This window comes from Malus sylvestris, chromosome 15 (assembly GCF_916048215.2).
Source record: "Malus sylvestris chromosome 15, drMalSylv7.2, whole genome shotgun sequence".
Taxonomy (NCBI): Eukaryota; Viridiplantae; Streptophyta; class Magnoliopsida; order Rosales; family Rosaceae; genus Malus; species Malus sylvestris.
Window position 1 is genome coordinate 53,615,903 of NC_062274.1, and position 18,834 is coordinate 53,634,736.

General features: G+C 39.0%; 5 protein-coding genes across 6 annotated transcripts in view; 1 reads left to right on the forward strand and 4 right to left on the reverse strand.

The window, feature by feature from the left end:
• Positions 1 to 1,544: 1,544 nt before the first annotated feature.
• LOC126601499 (zinc finger CCCH domain-containing protein 5-like) lies at positions 1,545 to 10,395 on the forward strand. The gene is made up of 11 exons (XM_050268218.1): positions 1,545 to 2,268; positions 2,981 to 3,130; positions 3,252 to 3,386; positions 3,565 to 3,723; positions 5,489 to 5,581; positions 5,744 to 5,860; positions 6,220 to 6,294; positions 6,502 to 6,719; positions 7,400 to 9,003; positions 9,659 to 10,138; positions 10,227 to 10,395. Exons 1-9 carry the CDS (start codon positions 1,855 to 1,857, stop codon positions 8,247 to 8,249), a joined length of 2,211 nt encoding a protein of 736 aa, XP_050124175.1. The 5' UTR covers positions 1,545 to 1,854; the 3' UTR covers positions 8,250 to 9,003; positions 9,659 to 10,138; positions 10,227 to 10,395.
• LOC126601517 (uncharacterized) lies at positions 9,560 to 11,626 on the reverse strand. Its single transcript, XM_050268244.1, has 2 exons — positions 10,464 to 11,626; positions 9,560 to 10,268 (listed from the first exon to the last, which is right to left on the reverse strand). The coding sequence occupies exons 1-2, from the start codon at positions 10,605 to 10,607 to the stop codon at positions 10,008 to 10,010; spliced, it is 405 nt and encodes a 134-aa protein (XP_050124201.1). The 5' UTR covers positions 10,608 to 11,626; the 3' UTR covers positions 9,560 to 10,007.
• A 943-nt stretch (positions 11,627 to 12,569) lies between these two features.
• The window catches only part of LOC126601505 (uncharacterized), a 41,518-nt gene continuing 35,253 nt past the window's right edge, over positions 12,570 to 18,834 (reverse strand). Inside the window, exon 2 of the mRNA XM_050268226.1 lies at positions 12,570 to 12,735. The gene's annotated coding sequence lies outside the window, so the exon portion shown is untranslated. The remainder of the gene's footprint in view (positions 12,736 to 18,834) is intronic.
• Positions 12,777 to 14,742, reverse strand: LOC126601502 (uncharacterized). Its single transcript, XM_050268223.1, has one exon. The coding sequence runs from the start codon at positions 14,572 to 14,574 to the stop codon at positions 12,955 to 12,957; it is 1,620 nt and encodes a 539-aa protein (XP_050124180.1). The 5' UTR covers positions 14,575 to 14,742; the 3' UTR covers positions 12,777 to 12,954.
• The window catches only part of LOC126601518 (uncharacterized), a 43,033-nt gene continuing 40,066 nt past the window's right edge, over positions 15,868 to 18,834 (reverse strand). Inside the window, exons 2-3 of one of the 2 annotated variants that reach the window (XM_050268245.1) lie at positions 17,334 to 17,577; positions 15,868 to 16,257 (exon numbers count right to left, since the gene is read on the reverse strand). In XM_050268245.1, coding sequence (XP_050124202.1) covers positions 16,057 to 16,257; positions 17,334 to 17,438 — 306 coding nt within the window. In that variant the 5' untranslated portion in view covers positions 17,439 to 17,577 and the 3' untranslated portion in view covers positions 15,868 to 16,056. Of the gene's footprint in view, positions 16,258 to 17,333; positions 17,584 to 18,834 lie in introns of both variants that reach the window. The other variant, XM_050268246.1, reaches the window with a different exon arrangement.

Here is an 18,834-nt window from a genome sequence, read left to right on the forward strand (position 1 = left end):
CATACCGAATAATTTGATTTTGCGGTTTCAAAATGATTTCAATTTAAAACCGAACCGAATGAAGGAAAAACGGTTTGATTTTGGTTCCGACCATCTGAAACCAAACCAAAACCAAAACCGCATAAATTTATTAAATGTCAAATTTTAATTGATTATTTCATTGAATTCATACATTTAATTTGAACACAACCACATATATCATGGACTCAACCACATCATAAGATGACCTCATAAATCTTTACTTTCTTCTAATCTGTAATGCTCAACTTTATTCATCTAACTCTCTCCCTCGGTCTCGGTCTCGGTCTCGACTCTCCAGACACTTTCTCTCTCGGTCTCCCCTCCGGCCTCCCCTTCATTCCAGCTCCTAGCCTCTAGAGTTCAGAGTGCTATAGTATGGTAAGAATTATGATTTATAACTTGTTTTAGTGAAATTTACTTATATATTTGAGATTAATTTTAGGGTTAGGTTTAGGGCAGGGTTTTGAATCAAAAGGGGATTTGAGTCTTCCATTTTAAGAGATTGAGCTGGCTCGCTCTCTGTTTTCAGTGATTAAATGCGGCTGAGCAGATTTGGAGGATTGGTTAAAGGGCTTGGAGTTGTGCAACCTCCTCTTCCTCCTCCTCCTCCGCCGCCGGTGATGGAACGATTGTTCGTGGCACTGGTAGCAAATAATTGAACCTCTACTCTACCATCAACCAAGCGCTCCACATCGCCTTGGAAACTGATCCTCGGTCAGCACTTTCTTTCTTCAATTCTACCTGTTGTATCTGCTTGCTTGCTTCATAATTTGGACTGAATTAGATCTGCAGTGTTTTTAGCAGTGTTTTTAATCATTTTCTGAATTGGGTTTGCTCTGCATTCATTTAACTATTCTTGTTACTTGAATCGTATGTGATATCTCTTAGATCAGATGGTAATTTTTCTTTCGGTCTATCGACTCCACTGTAAACAATTATATATCCACTGCACACACCTACACGAATTGAATCCGCCCCCTTGATTAAGGAGATATTCGCATTACTTTGGGCTGCATGTTGATTTCAATCCCTACATCATGATGTGAACTCTCTTGAACTTAAGATTGAATGTGTATTGCATGCTTGGTTGTTGACTACAATAAATAATGCTGCATTTGGGTTATCGAAGGACTTGTTTTTAATGTCAAAAGTCAAAGCTTGTTACTTGTTTATTAAATCTGGTGTAGCTTTCATTTCAAACTATTTGTTTGTTCACCTTCAAATACTTGTGGGCATCTAGTAAGAAATTAGTTGTGACTCAAACACCAATACTTTTTTTATTGAATTGGATGAAATGAGATACAACTAGATAACCATAATAGCTTTTTCAAACAATGAAACTAAACCAAAACTGTTTAAAACCAAACCGAACCGAACCAAATGGTTTAATTTCATTTCGATTTTAACTTCAAAACCACACCACACCGCACCGAACCGCAAAAACTTCCAATTTTAGTTTTGGTTTCACTCAAAACCGCACCGCCCACCCATACTCGTCTCTTTTGTTTCCGCCAACCCTCAAAAACCCAACTCTGCCCCCTCTTTTCCTTTTTTATTTTACTTCCAAAAAGTCCCTACCACCTCCTGCCACCGACTCTTCCAAATCCTTGGTTGCCCTTCTGATCCGACCCGCCACAACCCATTTCTCTATCTCACTGAACCTACTCACCACCACAACAACCATCGCCTTCCTACAACTCAACGGCAGATCAACGTGCACAGCTCAAACGATTTCAAATTGAGTTCTCCTTCCAAAGCCCTTGCCCTGCCTTTTGTTCAACCGCTGAGCAACCTTTTTTTTCTAAATTCAGGCCTGAAACAAAGTGGTAGAGAATGGAGTCGACACTGGCTGAAGCAGCGGCAAAAGAAGGAGAAGGAGTAGGAGGAGGTATTGTGCCCAGAACGGATTCTTTGGGAGCAGAGAAAGGGATGACGAATAGGAAGGAGAAGAGGAAAGCGATGAAGAAGATGAAGAGAAAGCAGACGAGGAAGGAGATGGCGCTGAAAGAGCGAGAGGAACATGACGCCATTCTCAACAATCCTCTAGAGCTTGCGAAGATTACGATGATCGAGCACGAGGAGGCCGAGCGGTCGGAAAGAGAAAGGAAGATTTTCGAGGAGCGAGAGAGGGCGTGGATGGAAGCCATGGAGGTTAAGAGGAAGAAACAAATCGAAGAAGAAGAAGAGGAAGAACAAAGAAGAATCAAGGCTCTTGAGGAAGAAGACGAATTGTCTCGGAATGAACAGGTTGTTTTTTGTTTATCAATCTTTATGCTTTGGACTGCAACTTTTGAATTTTGATTACGTAAATTAGCAGCATAATTTTGTAGTTCATTGATTTATTTGTTCAATTTGTGTTTGAGAATGTGCTCGAAATATGATAAACAGAAATACTTGGTTGAATTAGTGATGAAATGTAGCTCAGGAAGAATAGTTTGCTGAATATATTAATTATCGTCTTGCTAAATATATTAGTTATTTAGTTGTCATTTGCTTTCTGGATTCTAATTATGCTATTCGTACCGGTGCTTTAATTCTGTTACATGTATGATTTCCTTTGTTTATTTTTGGTTAAGTTGTTTAGTGAAGATAGCATCATTTGTACGCCCGTTTTGTGGGGTAGTGGTCCTTTTATAGGGGTGCAAGATGCTTCTGTTGTCAGTTGATATGATAGCTTCATGCCTGTGGTAAAAGGCGTCGTCTTTGATTTGGAAACAAAAGTATAGTGTTTGTGAAATGAAAGTTGTTAATGTTTGGTTAGCCCTTCTGCTATATTTGACAGGTAAGGTATATGCATTGTCTGCTTGAAGTGGGATAGTTTAAAATGCTATTTACAGGGCATATCAACTCCTTCTTAGCATTATGGTTCAAATTTCTTTTGGTTTGGAAATAGTTTGGGAGGAAATATACTTATTGCCTTAAAATTGGATTTTCACTTAGCTTGGGGTACATATGGCAGGTCGAAAATGCAAATGACGGTAATGAGGTTGATGAGTGGGACTATGAAGAAGGACCCGCTGAAATCATCTGGCAAGGAAATGAGATCATTCTCAAGAAGAAAAGGGTCAAGATTCCTAAGAAAAACACTGACCAAGAAAGTAGAAAGAAGGTCTGCAACATGAATCTGGAACTTTGTATAGATATTTTGTAGGATAGATTATCCTACAGATAAGTTTCATTTTTGGTTTTACTGATGAGTTTAATTGTAGAGGCTGTCATTTGTTTGACAGGATTCTGATAGGCCTATATCAAATCCTCTCCCTCCACAATCTGAAGCTTTTTCTGATTATAAAAGTTCATCAATGTCAGCACAGCAGCTCATCGAGAGTGTTGCTCAACAAGTACCTCATTTTGGAACTGAGCAGGTATTCCTCTGTCATCTCATTATTGCCCTTATTACCCATTTATGTGTTGATAACTCTTTAATCTTTATATCTCTTCTGACAATACTTCTTATAGTTCATGAGTTGATGCTGCTATTTTGATCAACAGTGAAGATCACTGTCTATAATTCTTTAAGTTATGTACTTTTATATATGACAGGATAAAGCTCATTGCCCTTTCCATTTGAAAACTGGAGCTTGTCGGTTTGGTCAGCGATGTAGCAGAGTCCATTTCTGTCCTGATAAATCTTCCACACTGCTTATCAAGAACATGTACAATGGTCCAGGCCTTGCTTGGGAGCAGGATGAGGGGCTCGAGGTCTGTTAATGCTGTCATGCCTTCCTGTGATTCTTGTATCCTATTTCTGACTTTGGGGGTCTTCATATCCTTCTCTAATCTGTGAAACCTTTGGTTTATTGTTCCTAATCCTACTATGTTAAGTAGGCATATCCGACATCAAATGAACTTTTTTTCCCGTCGTTTGTGGTTGTTTTCAAGCATCAATCATCATAGACTATTGTATCATTTTTTTTGAGCTGTTATTTGTTTGAGGTTTTGTGTTTGATTGCATACCATGTGTCCTAGTTCAGGAATGTGGCTTAGTTCATTTTTTATTCTGTTCATTTGTGAAATGGTACTCTTCTTCTTTGACTTGATTGATCAGAGATTCATTTGCGATATTCGCTTTGGTGGGGATTCAAGCTTTCAGCCTTGGTTCAGTTGGAATCAAAGATACCCCAATAGTGTATCCTTCCTTGCTGGCAATAGTAACTTGTTACCACATAACGTATCCCTTGTTTTCTTATTCTTATTACCATTTATGGCATAAGTTTTCTTCCCTATTTATTTCTTATTTAGACCTCTATTAACCAAGTGTGGGTTGATGTGTATCTCTACACATGTGTTCTCATGCTTTGGAAGTAACTTTTATTCTAATTGCAAACATAACGTTTTATCAATTAAAAGAAAGCTGAGTTACAAGAAAATATGTATTTTTTAAGGGATGTTATAGTCGTCTTTCATCATGATTTTTCTTTTATTTTATGCCAGTGAGAGATATTATGCTTCAGTGTCCATATTGAGATTTTTTTTTTTCTTCTATGTGTTCAATTGTATAATAAGTTCATGAGTTTACTGTAGTAATCCTACAAGTTTTCTTCCTCAACAACTCGTAGTTTGTTGGGCAATATATCTGTTGTGGGAGGTGTTAAAGCTGTCTGATATCACATCTTACATCCCACAGTTTGTGATGGTTGGCTACAACTTTTAGAATTATCTGAATGCAGTTAACTCTTCTTCCACTCTAAACATGTCAAAGGCAAATGAAATGAAAAGAAGAAAGAATCTTTTATGAAAATTGAGTTGCTTATCTTTTCCACAATCAGAATCTGAAGAACGTAAATAATTCAGTTGGAGTTTGTAGCATTATGATCTTTATTATTAAGCATTATAATGAACTGACAATCATAGTTTTTTATGAGGTTGCCATACATCTCTGTTAATTTCCTTTTGTTTCTGGCTGCTGGTGTGCTTCTTGTTAACTAATTGTAAATTTTTGTTTTGATAAAATTCTTTCTTTTCACGGCAAAAAAATAGGTACAAATCATATAATAAGCTTTTCTTATTTGCAGAATGTTTGGTTAGAAATGGAAAACTTTTCTTATTTTGATGATATAGTTACCAATTTTCTGTTTACAGTTTTTCTCTAAGATTCTATTGTATCAGGTAGATCTTTGAGTGTCACCATGTTGTGTTATGTTTTCCTTCATTTATCTCTAGGCATGTACGATGTTATTTTTTGTTAGTTGACTCATCTACGTTGATATTCAAGTCAATTACACCTTTTTATAATGCAAAGTTGCAATATTGTTAATTTTTTTAAACAGTCATTCTTAGTGTCTTTAAACAGTTGCCATACCTTTCTGAACACACTGATGTTTCCGTGTTTTGGTGGAGGATGTATGGCTCACCTGTTTTGTATCTTGACAAAATTTAATATTGGGACAGGCCAGTTGCCTCTTTCTATTTTAGTATATGCTGATGATATAATTTTCCTGGTTTCATATTGCTTCCCTCTTTTCAGTATACTGATGAGGAGATTGAGCGCTGCTATGAAGAATTTTATGAGGATGTGCATACGGAATTCTTGAAGTTTGGAGAAATTATAAATTTCAAGGTTTCTGACAGCTTCTTTGTGATTACCAAAATACTTCATATGTTTTCAAAAGTAAAAGGGCAATGGACTGAAATTCTAGACTTTTTCTTGTTACTTTCCTATTCACGCCATACAAATTTTCGGTTGGTAATCTTACAGTGACAAATGGAGTATCTGTGTCAGGTTTGCAGAAATGGTGCATTCCACTTGCGGGGAAATGTGTACATACACTACAAATCACTGGATTCAGCTGTTGTTGCTTATCAATCTGTTAATGGCCGCTACTTTGCTGGGAAACAGGTATTGCACTTTCTTTGTATTTGAATAAGTGCTTATGGGGTGTGATGAGGAAATTTTTCGTTTTTGCTATTCTATTGTTTGTTTGCATGTTGGTAGTGCAAAAGCACCCGTCATATCTCTGCCTACCTTGAAGTTTAATTTAATTGATATCTATACAAGTTGTATAATTGCTTCTAATTGCAGCTGGCTATCAGTTTAACTAACTTCCCTGCTTGCTATTTGACTAAACATTTTTGGGATATCCCTTTCTTTCTTGAATCTCTTTATTATATTTCACTTCCGTAAATTCTGAATTCCCTGCATTCTTAGCATCGCCATCTTGAGGGGTGGTTTGTTGACCTAGTTGTTGTTTTTGGCAGATAAGTTGTGAATTTATCAATGTGACCAGATGGAAGGTTGCCATATGTGGGGAATATATGAAGTCGAGGTACAAGGTATTGTCAGTTCCTTCATTTCCCGTTGTCTTTTTTACTCGTACTTTGTCTTGGTGTTAAATTTTTTTGTTGTACTTTTCAGATTGAATAAGATTTTACAGAATTTTGTTTTGGAGTAATAAACTAAGTTTTGGCTTTAATATGTCAATTCTAACCTTGAAGTCTGAGGATTCTCTTGTTGATAATCATTCTTGTTTAATGTTGCAGACATGTTCCCGTGGTACAGCTTGCAATTTTATCCACTGTTTCCGCAATCCTGGTGGAGACTATGAATGGGCTGATAGTGACAGACCACCCCCAAAATTCTGGGCGAGAAAAATGGTTGCTTTATTTGGTTATTCTGATGCGGATGATAAACCAATGGTGGAAGAAAATTTTGGACAGTGGAGGAACTCTAGCAAGATGTCATTGGGAGATTCTGAGAGGTATGCTTTACTTTGAGCAGCAGCTGTTGAATGTGTTGTCTATAGTACTTCTGAGATCTGTGTTACTGTAGCTTTTGGAATATAAAACAATAGTTGGCCTGCGTTCTACCAGCACAACTTATCATGGTATTAGATTGGGTATTTTTCATTCAAGTCACAACAACTTCAACTTCCCAGTTTACTTTGAATTCCATGCAAAATAGCTAGAAAGACAGACCATCATGCATGTGAGAGTTTGCATTCTAGTAATTTTGTCTTGTTGTCATGCCTGTATTTACATAGCAAAAAAATTCCATCACACACACACTTATATATATCTTGTTCCAACTATATGCAATTATACATCTGAGGCAAGTAAATAATTTTGGTAGAAAGCAGCAGGTGATGGTAACGTGACACTACAACTGCCCACATTCAGGAATTATTTTGTTGTGCTAAATTTTTCCAGGTGCTTGACGTGCGATATTTTAATTTGGGTGAAGTTTGTATAATCTATAATCTCCTGATTTAATTATTTTATGTATTATGAATTTCTATGAGGGCGTAGTTTTCTGTTAGGTGTTAGATTTAGTGCTCCTTATTTTTGTTGGTCTATGTCATTCAACTCTTCTATATTAGCTTGCATTTTTCTTTGGTTTTTGCTTATAGATAGGTTCTCATAGTTTCCAGATTCATGGCAGGTATGGCTTGCGAAGATCTAGATCTAGAGGGAGGGACAGTGATTCTGGTAGAAGATATGACAATGAAAATTATGTTCTAGAGGGAACATGCCGTCAGAAGCGTACAGGTGATGAGGATCTGTGTGAAGAGAACAAGAACTTAAGAAACTACAACCCTAGGAGGAGCAGAAAGTGGGATGCTGAATCTGATGGAGAATTGTTGGAGAGGGAAATAGATAGAGACAGACACCGTGGACATACTAGGCATAACTCAAGACAGCAAAACAGGGACCATAAGAACAAAACCTATGAAACTGAATCTGATGGGGATTTGTCGCAACGGAACAGAAGAGCACAGCATGGTACCAGGAAAAGCTCAAGCCAACAGCGGAAAGTAGAATCCCCAGATGAATATAGGGATCGGGAGAACAAAAATCATGAAGTGAATTGGGACTGGTCAGATAGGGACAGAGACAAAGATGCTGCATACCAGGACAATGGGAGACATTCTGGGCAAAAGAGGAAAGTGAGATGTCGGGGTGATCATAAGGACATCAAGAACAGAGCTCGTGATACTGATGGAGAGCGGTCAGACAACAACATGAAAGGTGATGAGCATGACAGTAGGAGGAAAAGCATGGAACCCTCGTCACACTCCAGCAAAGCTTCTAAATTCTCAAATCACGGGGGAAGAAGCACCAGGTCCTGTAGTACTGACTTAAGTGATGATCTGTTAGAAAACAATGCAGAAAGGCCCCCTAGTCATGCTTGGAAACGATCAAAACGCTTGGATGAAGTGTCAGATATTTCACATGATGATAAAGTCCCAACACTAGATTTGAAACATGGGCGTGATCATTTGAGCATATAGATGAGGGAAGCTGATTCTCTAGTTGAAAATTTGAAATCACGTGGAACGCATGAGTCCAGCAGTGTGGGTCCAGATGATACAAGATTCAACTCTGATGTACTCACGGACAAAGAGGATCGCTGGGAACCCGAAAATAGTTCCGTTGAGAATGAGATATACCATACTTCTAAAAGAAAGGCTGGAAGTTCAGAGAGTTGCGATTCTGGTAGGCCAGGTCCATCTAAGGGAAGAGATGAATCAAGTGATTTTGATTCGGAAGTCTACTACTACAGTAAAATTGGCTGGGAAAAAGGCGAAAAATCTGACAGGGTAACTCATTCCGAACATGGAAAATCAAGGAGAAAGTCTAGAAACAAGGATCGCAAGCTTGACAGTGATGACAGACCTCGGCAGGGTAGCAGCCAATCTAGCCACAGGAGACACTCAAGTGGCTTGGATGATGCCACAGATTCATCCGATGGTGACAAAGAATCTGTAAGGAAACACAAGAGGCACCATGCAGGTCATAGATCTCGTGATCACAAACGACCAAGGTTAGCCCCTTGAGATTCGTCTCTAAGAGTTGTTAGAAGTCTGTCCACAAGGAAGAATGTAACTTATTACAAATTTAACCTGTTTACAGATATGTAGGCTGTGAAACCGTGTTCTCTCTTCTTCTTCTTTTTTCCAAAGGGGAACACCTGGTGGCAAGCCATGGTTATCCATCCCTTCCTCTTCTCCCTGACCACAAGTTTGGCTTCCACACCAGTAGCAGGTTTCAAACCCGAGACCTTCAATTTTTAGTTTTATGAAAGTCTCGTAATCCGCTATTTACAGTTATCAGTTAGTTGTGAAACCCTGTTCTTATTATATTGGTTCCATGTTATCAGTTAGTTGTGAAACCCTGTTCTTATTGTATTGGTTCCATGTTTTCAAATGAAATTGTGAATGGGTTTTTTTTTAAATGAAATTGTGAATTGGTGCATTTTCGAATTCGACGTATATTATGATAGGTGTCTGCTCATACATCGGCTGGGAAAACGGTGGTGGCGTCGTATGCAATTGCAATGTCTCTAAGAAAAAAGCAGAGAGTGATATACACTTCACGAATCAAAGCACTGAGCAACCAAAAGTATAGAGAGTTCAAAGAGGAGTTTTCCGACGTTGGTTTGATGACTGGCGATGTAACTATCGGCCCCAATGCTTCCTACTTGGATGCTATGCACGCATTTTTTTGGTTGGCTTTTTTGGGTGTTTTTTCTTTGTTGGGCTTTTGTCACGATACTTTCAAATTCTATGACATGTATAATTCTTAAGTGCGCGTACAACTATTATTAAATTGACATACCAATATACCTTACCATTTAAGAAATGCTACTCTGCCAGTCTGCCTTGTACAACAATTTAACTGAGATATTTCGCTACTGCAGGATTCCTACACGAATGCAAAAACACGGACAGAAGCAGTGAAGTAAACGGATGCCGAAGCCGACAACACAATTCAGGACCCGAGTGGTGGAGGCGGCAGCATAACATCTCTCCTTTGTTGTTGTTGCTTTGGGCGTTTGTGTTTGTATAACCGGTACGCCATACACAGGATTTGGATCCGTTTATTGCTGATAAGATGTGGTCGGAATTGGATGGAGATACTGTGTGCTGCTGCTGCTGACCTTGGTGTTGAAAGCAGTTTCTTGTTGGCTTGGAACTGGATCATGATGGTGATAGGCAAACTCTGGAGCAGGCTGGACTGGAGGTGCCAAAGGAGTCTCGTAGATGTAGTCAGCATCCAACCATGGTGGTAAGGGTGGAGCCGAGGGTTGGGTTGAGGAGGAGGAGTATGAGCAGCAATAGTGGCCGGGTGGTGGCGGTGGTGGTCGTCGAGGTGGTGGGGGAGGATAATAGAGTTGGTGGTGAGTCTTCTTTTTTCTCTTTTTTTCTAGACCAAAACTTGAGCTTCTTCACAGTTGTAATCATTTCTTCTCTTTTGACTGCGAGCAGTTGAAGGCCGGTGGAATTTGGAATTTCGGTGAGAGCAGCAGCCTGAGCAGGAGGAATTGATAAGTTTGTAAACACTGAAAAGCTTCTTCCTCACGAAAAACTTGGCGCAATTCACTTGCAAGCAAGAGATACAAGGCTATACATTTATGTACAAAAGCTCGATTCAACATGTCTCAACGAGTACAAAAGGTAGAAAATAAATTTCAAAAAAAAAAAAAGAAGATGAACAGCATGTACCTTGCCGTACACAGTGGAAAACTTTGGTAGCCCAGTTGGGTCCAAACAAGCAAGCACTATGAGCTCCTCGCGACAAAAGAACAAACAATAACCAAAACACCCAACCTCTGCTGCAATCAACAATTCTTCGGATTGCATGTGCATTATAGACCGCTGCCCCGCTCCATATCAGCATGCAGGGAAACTTGGCATGGATCATCGCCAACCACGGATCATCCCCAACCATCATCATGTCATCTTCATCATCGGTGTAGACAACCTGCCATTTCTTTGTAGACCTACAGAGCTCACCTTCAATATCGAACATCTCTTCTAGTTTCTTAAGCAGATCCTCGTACCGCTCAAACCGTGTCAAATCTACAGCTCTTCCAACAGCGATCCCTTGCATGTGAACCTAAGAAATTTAAAAAAGAAAGAAAAACTCAGCCAGATAGTCACCACCAACACCTAAGGCCCAACGACTTATTAAAAGAAGGAAGTGGCATGAACCGGTGCAATGTCCAATTCAAAATGTATTGTAATAATAAATGCAATAGTATTCAGTCGATCAGTCAAATGACAGTAATGACAGTAATGACTATGTTGGAATAGTATTCAGTCGACCTAAAGTTGTTTGGAATATTATTCAGTCGACCTAAAGTTTCTGTGCTAAATGGCTCAAGCAATAGTATTCAGTCGACCTAAAGTTGTTTGGAATAGTATTCAGTCGATCTAAAGTTTTTGTGCTAAATGGCTCAAGCAATAGTATTCAGTCGACCTAAAGTTGTTTGGAATAGTATTCAGTCGACCTAAAGTTTCTGTGCTAAATGGCTCAAGCAAGTCAACTCGTATGTCAACTCGTATCACAACACCACCACAGCGGCCATGGATCACCACACCACCACAGCGGCCTGTCAATAGCACTCTGATTTTTTTTATTAATTTCTAAAAATCAAACATAATCCTCAACTATAAAAATTAAATTCTCTCTAAACAGAACATAACTTGGATGCTTAAAAATCAAACAGTTAATAAAAGGAAGTAGAACAATTAGGTTCATTGAATCTTCTCCATTATAATTGCCTATCAATAGATAAGCACAATTAAAACATCTCCAGTATTATTTGGGAATAGGAAGCCACTTCCTACCTTTTCAACGCCTCCATGTTATTAATTCATGAATTTGATTAAATCTATTTTTTATGTAGTTTTTGTAGGAACTGATTCTGCATTGAGTAACAAAATGATTCTGCATGAAGTAACAAACTGATTCTGCATGGAGTAACAAAATGATTCTGCATTGAGTAACAAACTGATTCTGCATTGAGTCCACATAGCATATGTTATACTGCAGCTCCAAATTTAGAGGGAAGTCAAAAAAGAGAGGTGGGATATCATCCTTTACAGGTCACTATATATCTCTTCATTGTACAGGTTGTCCATTGACTACAGCTATTTGTATTAAACAGTAATTCCTTATGGTTTTTGACATTATTAAGCAAAAACATCATTTCAAAGGATGCAGTTACACAATTCAACCCACTGAGCCAATAAATCCAAGGACTAACGAAAAACAGCATGGTTACCTGTAGATAAACTTAAAGCTCGGACGTACCTGTTCCATATGACCATGTGGAAAGTAAGTAATAAACTCGCTCCCCTTCGTGTGGAAGGGTGACGAGGAGACCAGCGCAAGCATCCTATAAATGTTTTACTTGGATTCTTTTCACTCCTTGGCTTATTAGATGATACATTGTTTTGTTGTCGGCTTATCATCCTAACTTTAAACTACATAAAAAACTTGGATGTATCATGTTAGGTAGATCACTCTCCACTGGATGTAGGTAGCATAAGATATGGCTATCAAATCACACGAGGAACAATTCCCTTACATAGCCATGACCTGTGGTAATCCTTAAACTCAAAGGATCAGAATTTTTCTATAAATGCAAAATGAAGTTTTATAAGTGAGCCAATTCTTAGGGTCTATAAAAACTCAAACATTCCAGTTTAATTAAGTCATCCAGCACTTAGCCTTCTGTCAGAAAACTTGACATACTCCTGCTCATTCACTACAATGAATTTATAACTTCTCTAAAAAACTTAAATACGTTTATGGTAAAACAATTTTAGTAAAAGCATTAATAAAATAATTACTCCCAAAAATCTAACTAAGGCATGGCCTCAATAAGATTTGTATCCACATTAATGCATAGTTTGATACCCTACTCTTATCGCTAGGTACAAGAGTTTGATTGCCATCACTTTATGTACGAGAAATTGGCAATTTAACCTCCGAGTTGTTTTGGTGCCATTTGAATGGGAGAACCAACATTGAAGACACAAGTAGTATATTGTCAAGCAAGGAGTATAAAGTTATAAACCAACCATCTAAAATAAAAACACGAACAAAGTGCCAGCACAATCACACTGGCTATAAGGGAAAGAAGAGGGAGAGAGAGAGAGAGAGCAAATAATTGAAAGAAGCAGACTAAAAACTAACTGAGTCGAGTCAGTCGCACACAGCCAGGTTCTCATACTCTTTGCCAGAGATGGCTGCTTCCATGACATGGTACGGGCCAACTTCCCCATTACTATCCAAGAACAACTTCAACAAGTTGTCCGAGAAGCCATCCAGGGTGCTCACCCCTGGTCGCCTACAAGGCGCCACGGGAGTCCCCCATGACTGGAGCTTCCAATACACAATCTGCGGCACCGCATCTTCGTACCCTTTCGCCTTAAACTTGTTTTGTATTGCCTCATAATCAGACTCCGCCAGGTCAATGGTTTGGAAGTCGGTCAACACCAAGACCTTCTTGATCATCTGATCCGGCCTCAAATTCCCATCCACAGCCACCTCGAGAATCAGATCAAACACTTTGCCAAGATCAATTTCCAGGGCGCAATGCATCCTCCTCACAAACGCGCACATGGACTTGAGATCATCATCGCCCTGCGGTGTGGCCAAATTGTGCAGCTGAGGGTTCGAACTGAAATTGATCACCTTTCCTTTCCACGGCTCTTCACTCAGTTGGGACGCCAAGACTGACAAGGCCACCGACACATTCATGTGGGCCACTGTAGGCGAGACGTTACACACGGCCAAGCAGTTGCTCAACTTATTGCCCTGCTTCAAGTAGATGTCCTCCACCATTCTCCTCCACTGAAGCTCAGCTGCTTGCCCGACATCCTCATCATCCACGTACCCTATGATGTCATGTGGGAGGAGAGCGCCGGGCTCAATGGGCTGGCCGAGGCCGCCTTTCAACTCATCCAAATACTTCTTAACGGGGCAGAATCCTCGATGAGTGAGCGAGGAGTTAGAGAGCAAGAAGTTTGTCAAGGGCACCAGCACCTCCGTCCGGAGGCGAGCTCGGACTCTCTGGGCGTAATCAAGGCCTTGGTATTCCTCCTCCGGGCATGATTCTTCTCGGGGGAAAAGAATCCTGGCAATGCTTTCGCAGAGCAGAGTGGAGGAGCGGTCCAGGGAGGAGCCGATGGGAGGGCAATACAACGCTGCTGAGCTTATGTCCATGTAAGGCTGCTGCTGCTGCTGCTTCAAGTTTCGCATATCAGAGCGCAAGTGGTCCGCAAAGAGATCAGAAACCCGGTCGAGTAAGAAGCGATAATCCGAGTCACCCTCGTACCTGTCACGGGCTCGTGCAAGGCGGTTGAGAATCTGGACGAAGTCATCCATAGTCCCGACCGACTCGGTAAACTCGCCGGCGATAGAGGCGGCGTTGCAGGCAAGAGTCTTGGGGTGGTTGCGGTGGAGCCATAAGGCGGCACTGTAGAAGGCTTTTTCATCAGATTTTCCGAGATCATTCGAATCGTCCCGTAGGTTACAAATGAGCTTGAGGGTGGTGAGGGGATTGTGGGACCAGGCCATCGGCAGCACTTGGTTGAGATATTTATAGGCCGTCCGCGTCCGGGTGGCTGGGTCTGGTTGGACTTGGACGCCAAAATACAGATCAAGGCAAGGGTCCCCCATGGATTGGGGTTGTTTGCGCAGATCTGCGTCTGAAGGCGGGGGAGGACGAAGAAGAAGATCAGCAGCAGCGGTTGTGTAATTGCTTGCCTTCACAACCGAGGGGAGGATTTTTTTGGCAGGATTCGTCATCATCATCTTCATCGTTACTTTGTTTTTGTTTTTTTGAAACCGGTTTTGTTCGCAGGGTCGGGGCGTTGGGTGTTTCTTTGGTACTAGGTAGTATGGAATACCACGACAATTGAATGACGTGGATCCCGGAAAACCAAACTATTAAATGCCCGTATCAGTATCAGCCGTGAGAATGCAATAATCTATTGTCATCCATAAATAAGGGAAGAACAAACAAACAACTAGAATGTGATTAGGTTTCTTAATAATAATGACAACAAACAAACAACTAGAATGCGATTAGATTTCCTTAATAATAATAATAACAACAAACAATTAGAATGTGATTAGATTTCCTTAACGATAATAATTAGAATGCGAATGGATTTCCTTAACAATAATAACAACAAACAAGTATTAGAATGCGAATGGATTTCCATAACAATAATTAGAATGCGATTAAATTATCAAGTCTTACATTTCAAGAAGTTGAATCCACGGAGAATAATATTTTAGTTAAACATCTGCAAGAAGAGCTTAGAAACTTTGTAAGTTTTGTTGCCGATCTTTTCTTTCTAATGAATCAAATTGTTTCTTCCTATTGAATCTTCAGGTTCTCTATGAAGTTGATTGATGATCATTCTTAATTAGTTCTTTTTTTTTTACAAAAAAATCTTCAGCCCTCGAAAGATTAATTTTTGGTTTGGCGGTTTATAAAATTCTGAACATTAATGATTAAGTAGCCAATATGTCTGTATATGTTCGATGGTGCATGCATTGTTAGTTTGGTAATGTGATTTGGGTCATTTGGCCAAGGGGTAAGGAGTATATTGTTATGCGTAGTTGTGGTAGTTTGAGTTTTGCCTCATCAACCTTTTATATTTCAGCATAGATTTTGTATTGTTATAGAAGATGAAGAAGGGTAAAAGTTTATCATTTGGTATAAAAGAAATTGTAGAATTCTGAACAAAAAGAAAAATTTTAAAATACTTTGGGCGAGAATATTTTCTTTTGTGTTATTAGGAAGTTTGAACAGATTTCGAGAAGCTCCCGTTTGAAAGAGAGTTGTGTATGACTGATTTCATCTTTTCTAGACTAATATCTTTCTCTTGACTAGATATGTCCCTCCTTTGACTAGTCTGCATTTCTTTTGTATTTCAATAACATTTTCTTTCTAAATTCCTAGGATGCTGAAGTAAGGGAAGCAAGAAAGCTGAAGTCAGCTCATGAAAATGTTGAGTTATTGAAGGAAAAATTGTTGGAAGAAAAGAGGCGTAGAGAGAGGGTAGAAGCAGAGTTATCCAAACGACAAGAATTACAGCTTAGTATGAAGAAGTTGGAGGATGAATTGACTTCTTGGAAGTTGATCATTGAAGACATTCCAGGCGTGTCATGTTCTGAGGATTTACCAGTTAAATTCGCATCATTACAAAAGTATGTGAATAGCTCATTTCAGTCCTTTGAACCAGCATTGTTAGATCATTTAGACGAATGAATAAATTCATAAGCAGAGGCCTAAACAGTGAGGCTTTCCTTGATGCATCTTATTCTTCTTCCATTGACAGATTGATGTGCAACTACAGCTGAATCCAGCGATTCCTTGACCCTTTTCTTCTTGAAAATCATCTCATTTCCTTGCGGGGTGATTTCAGCAGGCGCCTTATTGTACATTGTCCCCCAATCATCAACCTCACTACCGTCCTTTGAATTCCGGACCTGCCATACACACCGCAAGCAATAGGCAACAGGCAATAGGGCTACCAAACGGAAAGTAATATATAACCACAATGCTAAGAAGGAGTTGATCTGCCATCCCTCTAAACAGAATTTTGAAGTATCCTAGTTCTAGCAGACAACGCATCTATGCTACCCATTAAATATTAGCACAAGCAGTGACCTAACATTAACAACCTTCATTTCACAACACACTATATTTTTAGTTTGGTTTCCAAATGAAAGACCATGCCTCTTAACACGGGCAGGAACCTATCATATCATGTTCAGACTCAACTTGAAGAGTGACTTCGGGAGAGGGAATTGCTGCAGTCTCAACTTGTACCGTTGTAGGCTGCTTCTGCCTTTTCTGATAAGTTTTGTGGACAACCGGAGGTACAATTCCCTGATTCTTATCCGTTATCTACTGATCCTATTGAATCTAACCTTGATAATTTAGAACCTCTTATCAACCGACAACAGAAGCCTCTTGCAACCCCATATAAAAAGACCACTGCTCCACAAAAGGGGCTTACAGATGATGCGACCAAAAAGAAACAAAACGGGGGTACAAACAATGCAGAATCAGCAGCAGTCGTGACCAGTAAGGAACAGCACAATTAGAATACAGAAAGAAAATGACAGTGAACATTTTTCACTTTCCAACACTTACTCCCTAAACAAGCAGAACCCACAACCAAGTGGATAATTAATATTATTTGGCAATCCTATTCATCCTGAGCAACATTTCATCACTAATTATTATATGAAGTGTCTCGGTTAATCGCATTTCAGGCACAATCTCGAAAACAACCAGGCCATAAACTAGTCAAAACTAACGGCACAAATAAACCGATGAACTACATATAGTGAATCAGTTAAAATTGGAAGAACTCTTCATTCCTCAGCAAACAAACAAATACGATTACGAATACCAATACAAATATACAAATGCATAACAGAAATCCAAAATCCAAAATCCAAAATCACAAATCCCAATCCCGATGTACGCCGTAAATTACATAACAGAAATTCAAAATTTGCAGTCCAATACGTAAAGATTGATAAGAAAAAACGACCTGTTGATTCCGAGACAGCTCTTCCTCAACCTCAAGAGACTTGACTCTTCTTCGTTCCTCTTCCTCTTCTTGCTCCTGAATTTGTTTCTTCCTCTTAATCTCCATGGCTTCGATTCACGCCCTCTCTCGCTCCTCGAAATTTTCCTCTCTCCCTCCCTCTTCTTCATTGCTTTCCTCTTCTCCTTCCCATTCCTCGCTTTCTCTGCTCCTAAACGCTCCGGTTTGGGCTCAATAACTCATTCTCCTCCTCCTCCTCCTTCGGCCACCGCCACCACCATTGTCGTCCCCTGTTTTCAAATACACACTGTCGTTTTAGCCTCTTTACACACACTCACGTTTTTGTTTTCCTTTAATTTATTTGAACGAAGCTCGAAAATAAAACCACACTCCTCCTTAATGTTTTCGTCTAATTTATTTTCATATTTATGCATAAAAATAAAAACACAACGTTCCTCTTTAATCATTATCATTATTTCCTGTTAATTTTATTTAATTTGATGCCCAAAAAATTTAAAGGCACTCGCATTTAATCACTCTTTTAGTTTTTGTTGGGTTAATTACACTAACATCCACTGAGGTATATCGAGTTTTCACAAAACTCTCTCACGTTTGAGACATTACACTAACACCCCCTCAGGTTTTAATTCACCTTCACATAACCCCTTTAGTCAAAATTATGCTAATAAACTGACAATTTTATCCTTATAACTAATACTTAAACAATAAATAAATAAAATCTTTATAATTTATACAAAAAATAAATTAAACATTAAATAGTATCACCATCTTCATCTTCTTTTTCGCTTCATCTTCTTTTTCCCTGCTAAGAAGGGTTATGTACAATGGGATTCTAATTCACAAGCATTCTGCTTGCATCCATAAGAAAATAATTAACAACAACAAAATTTCAGTTTCATGAAAAATTACTTTGATATTCCAAAACAAGTCAAGAGGCGCAAGAGGAATCAACTGAATTTGCAACTTGTAATGAAATTTCTTGTATTTAAGTCTAATTCTATTCTTTCGAACCAAAAATATAAGCAGACGGTTGATTTTCCTCCTCAAATTAATTTCCAGATAAAAGAGTAAAAAGAGTAAAACGAGAATTCCTGAAAAATAATGGAGCATCGATGCATAAACCTGTTGAATAACTTATAGTTATCATAAAGTTCATAACCTCTATGCTTGTAGAGCCTTTATGCCCCTCCCATTTTGTGAAAGCCCTGATATATATATATTAATAAGATGTAGAATAAGAATTAAAGTTGAATATTTAATAACAAATTTACTAAATAAATTAAAACATGTCTTACTTGTTTCCACTTCTTCCATTTCCTTGTAGAATTGAAGCTTATCTTCCGTTGGTTCTTTGTAGAAGTTTACTTCATCCGCCTTAAGCCAATCAGTCAAATGACAGTAATGACTATGTTGGAATAGTATTCAGTCGACCTAAAGTTGTTTGGAATATTATTCAGTCGACCTAAAGTTTCTGTGCTAAATG